General features: G+C 34.0%; 1 protein-coding gene across 1 annotated transcript; it reads right to left on the bottom strand.

The window, feature by feature from the left end:
* Nucleotides 1-655: 655 nt before the first annotated feature.
* On the bottom strand, nucleotides 656-5,806 carry LOC139857663 (tocopherol cyclase, chloroplastic-like). The gene is made up of 10 exons (XM_071846487.1): nucleotides 5,460-5,806; nucleotides 4,421-4,665; nucleotides 4,066-4,145; nucleotides 3,893-3,969; nucleotides 3,307-3,476; nucleotides 2,432-2,529; nucleotides 2,247-2,354; nucleotides 2,023-2,139; nucleotides 1,694-1,843; nucleotides 656-1,027 (listed from the first exon to the last, which is right to left on the bottom strand). Exons 1-10 carry the CDS (start codon nucleotides 5,738-5,740, stop codon nucleotides 851-853), a joined length of 1,503 nt encoding a protein of 500 aa, XP_071702588.1. The 5' UTR covers nucleotides 5,741-5,806; the 3' UTR covers nucleotides 656-850.
* Nucleotides 5,807-8,717: the final 2,911 nt, after the last annotated feature.

Genomic DNA, 8,717 nt, shown 5'->3' with positions numbered 1-8,717 from the left:
TAGACAAGAGTTTATTTATTTTTATATCTAATACGGATTATATTCAATTACTCATACTATAAAAATCATATCATAATACTTTAGTAGTTCAAACTATTAAACTATAATCTCTAAAAATTTATGGGGTCCCATTATTATATTTAGTGGTGTCCTATACATAAAAAAAATAAAAATTTTGTGATAAATTTCGAAAAACTAGTAGTGTCACGAGACCCGTGGGGTCTTCACCTAAATTCGCCAGCAGAATACAGGATTGCATATTTGCATGCGTCTGCTTCTCAGCTCCAACGATTGGTCTTGCAAAAGCATATGTGTATACATGGGTCTAAAAGCTAGTAAATTTATAAATCAATTGTGTCACATTGATATCGATACTACTTATTATTATTGTTGTAATATATTATATATTAGAATTAGAATTAGATATTAGATATCATCATCATTGCTTAGGAGGTTATAAATTGGTTAGTTTCATAACATTTTTGAAGTATCAAAATTTTATAATAATACAAAAAAATCAGGATAGTGGACAATCTATATCTATATATTAATCACTCAAAATGTAAAATCCATTTATTTTCCTTCAGGTCGCCTTCCATTCTGTCTCGAGCATAATTTCAAGTCTTGCATCTCTATTGTTAACAAAGAAGCCAAATGGTAAATAAAAAACAAAGCAAAATCATGTATTAAGATTCATCTAAAATCGTTTGATAAAACTACAATTGCATTATCAGTATCTGCTCTATATACATGACATATCCATCATATAAGACTTTATGTATATGATATATACGTTTTAGATCCTTGGAGATGTGAGGATTCGCCGGATACAAAGTACGAAAACTATAACCTACAAGCCAGGCGGTTTAAGCAACGGAAATGAACCAAGGATTCCTTCCACATCAACAGGAAGATTAAGCGCACGGTTGAGTATTTCTGGTGTATATGTCTTGCCTTTCCACGTGTTAAACCATGGCCCACCCCCAACTTCGACAGCTGCCATATTGCTTGTTACATCCAATATAAGCTACATAATACATACAAATGACAACCAAGTGTTAATAACCATATATTACATCATTACTCAGCATAGCATAAAGAAGCTCAGGGAACAAAAGGGGAAGTCTTTCTATATTGCTTAATACTCCCTCCTTACCAAAATAATTGTCCCAGTTTGACTTTTGAAGTATTTTTTTCAACTTTCACATTAAATATTTTTGTTTGTGTTATATAATATTTAAAGAAAATTATACCACTGAAAACACATTTAAAACAACTACCATTCATATAAATTTAATTTCATCAAATATTATATAACACAAACAAAAATAAAGACTTTTAGAAGTCAAATGAGACAGTTATTGTGGGACGGATGGAGTAGTAATAGTACAAGACTAATCCCTCTTCCAAATGAAAAAAAAAAAAATGCAATATTGACTCGATCCGGCATAGTAGACTAAAGCTTTGATTATATATCAAAGGCTAAATTATATGGATTGTTTGTACTATCCTGCTATAAACCTAGTTGCTTGATGTTTCTTATATATTCGTAATATGCTTACAGACTTATATATACGCTAAAACGCTAAAATGGTAACATCTACCCTGAACTAATGTTTAATAATCACAAGCGAAGCATTAAACCAAGATAAATGAGTAATATGATCGTGTAAAATTGTGAAACATAAAATACCTTTCCCTTGCTGCCATCAGATCCTTTTTCCCACAGTTTCAACGTTAAATCAGCGAAGCATGTATCTTTGCAAGCTGGTGCAAGGCCAGCCTCAGTAGTTGGAGCACGCAATGTGGTACCAGGGTCCTTGGTTGAAGCCTCTAGTTCAACCTGTCATTACAAGATCTATCTGTCATATATCAGAAATAGAGGTGACAATTTCAACCCATTTACCTAATAATTGTGACAATCAGGAGGATATTTCTACTTCTGATGGGTAACTCAAATAGCCTGACTAACACTGGAATAGGTCAAATGGGTAACAAAGTGATAATTTGGATCATAATCACCTTATGTGTTTCATTATTGGCAGTTACGTGCCAGTAACCCCACTGAGCAATTTCCCACTCAACACTTCCATTCCAAGGAACAAATTCATAAAATATACCTCCAAAGTGAACTCCAATCTGAAAAAAAAAGTGATACATAAAAAGGTTACATCGTAAAAACAACGCAAGTAATCCTAGTATTCAAACTTAATTTAATTCTCAAATGATTATTTATAGTTTTATACCAGTGCAGCATTCTCAAATGTTTCGTTTAGTCCAGGTAATTGTCTTAACCCGCCTCCACAAGTCAATCCAACTTCTCCACTTGCACCTTTAAAAACATTACATTGCACCTGTAGATGTAAGGTACAGAATATGAGAATTTTCGATGATACTGATATAAGATCGATAATAGGCGATGAATATTTACCCAAAACCATTTTCTAGGGAAACCACCACCCCAATTCTTCTCACAGTAAGAAGGAGCATTTTGAAACTCGTACCGTTCGTCACCCCATTCGATCCAACCTGGAAAAGTATAAAGGCTAAGCAAATTATGCTTTTGGATTTATTTAACACACTTATGCATCCCATGGGGATCACAAGTTGCAATATCTGACAATAAAAATATACAGAGATCAGGATATATGACATATACTGGTGGATATATGACATATACCGGTAAAACTTATAGATAAATTATAAATTTTTCATTAGCATGTCAAATAGTTATGGATTTAGGGATTTTGACAAGGTGGATGAGTATGTAATAAGATAGAATTACAAAATGATATGTATAAAGATCAAAAGCAATCTGTTTAAAAAAATTATATCAAACAGAACAAAAATTATCTGCTGATAAAATAATTCTATTTCGTTGACCATTACTTTATCATTATAATATATTTGAACATTAAAAAGGACTAATTTTAATGAACCCTAACATTTGAGAAAAGTTTACAAACTAGCAAATAAAAGATCAAGCTGGCTAATCAAGAGAACTATAAGCCTGTTGTTGATCCAAGTAAAACGATTCAAGAAGATGGTTAAGACGCTATAAAAAAGGCAACTTGAGCAAGTAGGAATTAAATTATTTTGATGGAACCTATTACAGGGCTGATACTAATTCGATGGAACTTGAACAAAGTTATTGATCGAATGGCTCACATAATTTATGAGTTGACATGATGTCAGCAGTATATCATGTTTGATGGCATTTTTTATGTGAGAACCGAAGAAAAGATAAATGAGTAATTTGGATGGAGTAAGATTAAAAAATATGTCAAAAGGAAAAATCAGCTTTGCCTGTTGAGAGTCCACCAGCCATGCATATTTGCCAATGAGGTTCGAACACAGGAAAAGCAGCAAGCCAACCAGCTGTAGACTTCTGTTTAGAACCCACATCTCCCCAGCCATAAACAGGACGTGTACTGTACTCCCAACGTGCATTCTTTACAATATTCGCGTAATTTGTCCTGAAGTCAATAGTAAACAGGATATCAAACAATCAAGTTTATCTATTCAAACTAAGCGTGTTCGCAAGCAAACAAAGCACATCGTTATCACTAGTCAAATTAGGCATGTACGGTACTCTCTTTTATGCCATTCACCATATTAATGATACCTTGGTTTTAAACTGAATTATACAGTAAATTTGCCCAAAAGGAAAAAATTACATTCCTGCAGTCTAATAATCTTTATATACTTTAATTTAGTCTCTGTGATGAACTTCAACAAACTAAATGACCACCTTTAGAAAACATATTCTTATAAAAGGCAGATTATTCTCAATATCCCGCTTTGATTGTTCTAAATAATACAAAAAAGGTGGCTTTTCAGTTTGCAACTTTGCATCAAAGTCGCAGGAGAAAAAAATGGAAAAGAAATGCACCTTCCATCATCACGGATGCAACCTTGATGCCAAAGTGGGGTAACTTGGAACCCTTCAACCACACTCCGATTAAAAACCTGCATTGTAACTAAATTAACACAAAATACCCAATGTAAACGGTAGAATTTTTTAACTAAAACATGTACTCAGTCTCACTAAGAAAGAAATTCAACCTGAGGTGGAACTTCACTGTTTGGAGGCCGTTGTCCTTTTTGCACAGAAAAAGAGTTTCCGAGCATCAGCTCATGCCGACCTGTACATTGACAAAGTCAACTCAAAGTCAACTCAGTAATAGTAAAACAACTCATACAACCATCTTCCTAATCCCAAATAAATATAAAAGATTGTAGCTTGTAATTATAATGAAACAATAGGTTAAAGTGTCTATCAACCAATGATCTCTATACAATGAGCAAAAGCATATGTGGATAGACGATAAAAACATTATGCTTCTAAAACAGAACATATTAAGCACCTTCGTGGTGTACACGAAACTATGAGCGTTTAAAAGTGATATCTAAAACTTACTTCCCCAAAAGTTTGGAGATTCTTCGGTATACTGGCAAATGTACTTGTCATCTGCACCAAGAATTTGAGCTCCAACTCCAGTAGAGTACGGGCCACACTGTAATTGCTCCAAAGTATTCAATGGCTTAGTAAATGCAGGATTCTCAACCGAATACATAAAGCAAAAGCTTTGTCTTTGTTCTGGTATTGAGACCTTAAAGTACCAACCCTCAAAAAAGTTCCTTCTAGTCCCATCAAAGTGGTAACTGTATCAACATAATAATAAAAACTAATAAACAACATATTATATAACATGATTTAGGAAGTGAGCAATATAATTAACTCGTGTCATTAAAGGTAACATAAAAGTCACAATTTCCCAATAAAAGTGTATATCGTTTTTTTCTTTGCCCAAAAGGGTGTCTGATTTGAATTTAGTGCGTAAAAAGGATTCTGATTTAAATAAATACCAATAAAGGTAATATCCGTCCACATGTGCTTCCTTATAGATGCCACCTCATCGAATCTGATGAGGTGGCGCCCCGTCATCGAACTTTCCGGCACCAAGTCATCGAATTTTTCGGCCAAAAATTTTCCGACGACTTTTTCTGGCCAGAATTTCGTTTTTCTGGCGACCACCTCATCGGAGAAGATGATGAAATGGCGTCACCTCATCAGATTCGATGAGGTGGCGTCTATGTGGAAGCATGTGGACGAATATTACCTGTATTTTTTTCATATTCAAATCAGAGACCATTTGAAAAAAAAAAATATACACTTAATTGGAAAATATTGGCTTTTATGTTAACTTTTAGGCCAATTTGCCCTTACTTTTTTTTTTTTTTTTTTTTTATTATTATTTGAACGGCAAATTTGAAGCTAGAAGCAAAAGAAAGCAATTACAATGCAGTATAAGCCAATTTGCCCTTACTAATACATAATCATTTCCATTCAATTAAACGACATACAGAATCAGAGCTTCAGTAATCAGTGTAGGTATTATACAAGACTTAGTTTTTTAAATAATAATAAATTAATTAAAAAGGAATGAGTCACCGACCCGCTATGAGGAGTACGGAGTGGTCGATTCGAAGGCGTAGGAGAATAAACAGGATTCACGATCTCCTTTATAAATTCTTCTGGTTGTTGTTGTTGTTGTTGTTTAGGTTTAATTTGAACAGAATCGTAAATTTCTGATTTGGACATGCATTTGAGTAACCGACGATGAAAAGGGGGAGAATTAGCTTCGAATTTGAGAGCACTGGAATACAAATTCGATTGAAGATTAGGTTTAAATGAAGGTAAAAACAATGAACGAGTGTGGATGGAGGAAGATTCCATTGAAATTCAGTTGAATTTTGTGTGTTGGTGTGCTGATTACACGCGGTAAGCAAAATAGAGATATGAGTCGTTTCAACAAGTGGATAGATACGTCATACATACATGTCACGAGTTTAACTCCTCTTTGATTTGATGTCTCTTTGTAGAAAGTCAGAAAAACGATAAGAAAAAAAAAAGTAAAATTATCCGTTTCAAATTTAAGTATCTTAAATAAGAATAAAAGTAAATTTATCAGGTTAAAGTATAATAAAAAAAAAGAGTAAATTATCAGGTTAAAGTATATTTTTTAAAAATAAATTGTTAGAGTAGGATCAAAAGTACTTAAGAAAAAGTAAATTTAGCAACAACAAAAAAAAAAAAGCGAGTGACACTTCCCTATTAAAAAGGTTTAATGATGCTAAGTTAGAATAGTTTAGGGATGATTAAGAAAACTAATATGAAGGATAAAATGGTCAATTGATAAGCTTGCACAAACATGCTTTCTTTTAGATTTATATTTGAATTAAACGTGTACTCGACTAAGGTGACAAGCTTCGAGAAACAATGACTCGGTCTTTGTATTAATAAGTTTTCCGTTTAAGATTCATCCCAAAAGAGCAGTAATGCTAATTGAATTGATGAAACTCATAATTATCCTAAGGTTTGTTTGGTTGGGGGTTGTATTTTAAAACGTTTTAGAAAGCACTTGCAATATTAGCAAGCAAATAGAAATGATTAATAGACTAACAATAATAAAAGCATGCACAATTAAATATTCTACCTGATGCATTCAAATTGTTCTCTTGTCTATCAAACTATATGTTTTAGTATCCCTACTAGAGTTCTAATGTTCAAATCAATATTCGCAAATTCCCATAAGCTTACATTAATAAGATCTAGTTGAATCATGAGAGTGCCATTAGTACTTAACTTGGATTAAACTCACCTAAAACCCTTTAGTAATCAAAATTCCTTAAGAAAATCAAACTTAACTATTTTGACTAAGAACCAATTGAAAATAAATCCAAACCAAGAACTCAATCCCTTGAAATCATCAATTTGATTGTCTAGATCACTTAAGTGTTGAATTATGAATTAGTTCATTGATCAAATCCCTTTGACCAAATAGTTAGCTTATATAATCAAAGTAAAGTCCAAAACAAATGATAGCAAATGTAGCGACCCGACAAAATCGTCATTGACGGCTCCGCTAACTTAGGTCCCGTTACGTGGTCGTAGTCCCTATATGAGACTCGTTTGACCAAAATTATGTCGCATTCATTTGAAAAGTACAAGACTTACAAAGTTTAGTTTACCAAACGGATCGACAACAAGTTTAAGTTTACAAAAGTATAATGTATAAATGAAATAAACTTGCGACATAATATAAGTTGAAAGTCACGGTTGCTATAAATAGCGTAAGTATGTAAACAAATGTTTGAATCCAAAGGTGCTATCACTAGCGTATGTAAGTATGCTTGACTCCAAGCAAGTAATCAAAGTGTATGCATGTATGCTTGACCCCAAGCAAGTATGAGTGTACGCGGAAGCATGTATCAAATAGCCACGTATGAACCTGAGAAACATATAGAAAACTGTCAACGAAAAACGTTGGTGAAATCATAGGTGTTTGTAAACGTTGTTTTTGAACCACAAGATTTTGTATTTCCATAACGTTGATTATCTAAATCGTTTGCATTCCAAAAGTATTGTTCGCGAGCACCCAATTATCAAGACTTAACGTTTCCTTCCATAGAACCCCATCACAATAGTGTTAGAACATACACTGTTTCTCGAAAATATATTTCATCCGTAGACGGTAGCGAACCGTTCGTAATGAGGGTTTGTCAAACTCGTATGGCCACACAATATAAGTTCTCGCTTACACCCTGCAAGTGTAACTAATGATAATCGAATTGAGGATTTTTGTTCTAACTCGCTGTGGAATGTTTGTTTCCTTGTACTTGTGTTCAAAGTATAAAAGTATGTAGTATAAAACTGTATATGTTTCTCATCCCATAATTTAAAAGTATAAAAGTTGTTGAAAGATGGGACTATGATCTCACCTCGAGTGCACGAGTATAAAAGTACTTCACAAAGTAAACGTGTGCATGAAAGTTGCTTAGCCTTGACCTAAACAAGTAAGTTGTATCAATTAACCGGTTACGACACAAGGTCGGGTGAAATGTGTTCAATTAGTCCTATGGCTCGTTACGACTCGATTAAATATAGCATGTGAATCAATTTGTCAAGTTTCATGTAAGATACAAGTATAGAAACAAGTTAGGAAGATTGCACAATCATTTGGTTAAGTTTGACAAAAAGTCGAACTTCGGTCGGTCAAAGTCAACGAAAAGTCAACACGTTCGGGTCGGGTCCCGAACTATTTTTCTGAGGTTTTTAATCATATATGAGCATGTTGGTCAAGTTTCATGTTAATCGGAGGTGCGTAGCATAGTTAGAATTAAACGAAAAACGACAATTTTGGACAGCCCCTGATAGTTCATCTGGACGGCGTCCAAAATGGCTGGACGGCGTCCAGTATTGAAGGCCTGGACGGCGTCCAAAAGGCTGGACGGCGTCCAAGTCTGAAGGGCTGGACGGCGTCCAAGAATCTGGACGGCGTCCAGATCTGTATCCAGGCCCTGTTTTGCTGCAACAAAGAAATGCACGAACCAAAACTCAAACAATCTCAACTTATGACCCGCAAACAATCAAAACATGTATCCTATATCATCGGGAAGGTATTTTGACAAAGTATACAACTAACCACATATCATCAATCGAGTTTATCATTTACAACAACAAAATCCTCGTCCAGAGATCGTTAAATGTTCATAATCAAAGTCTCAAGTTCGCAAAATGCATTTCATGATTCGGGAATCCAATTTATACATATGATATGCCGTTTTGAAGGTAACGAAACATACAATACAACTAAACACTTACTAACAATGTTTCATGGCATTCAAATCATCAAAAGTCCATTTTAAGAGCT

The sequence above is a fragment of the Rutidosis leptorrhynchoides genome, chromosome 7, assembly GCF_046630445.1.
Source record: "Rutidosis leptorrhynchoides isolate AG116_Rl617_1_P2 chromosome 7, CSIRO_AGI_Rlap_v1, whole genome shotgun sequence".
In the NCBI taxonomy this organism is placed as follows: Eukaryota; Viridiplantae; Streptophyta; class Magnoliopsida; order Asterales; family Asteraceae; genus Rutidosis; species Rutidosis leptorrhynchoides.
The sequence above is the reverse complement of the archived record's forward strand: the minus strand, read 5'-3'. Positions and strand labels throughout refer to the sequence as shown.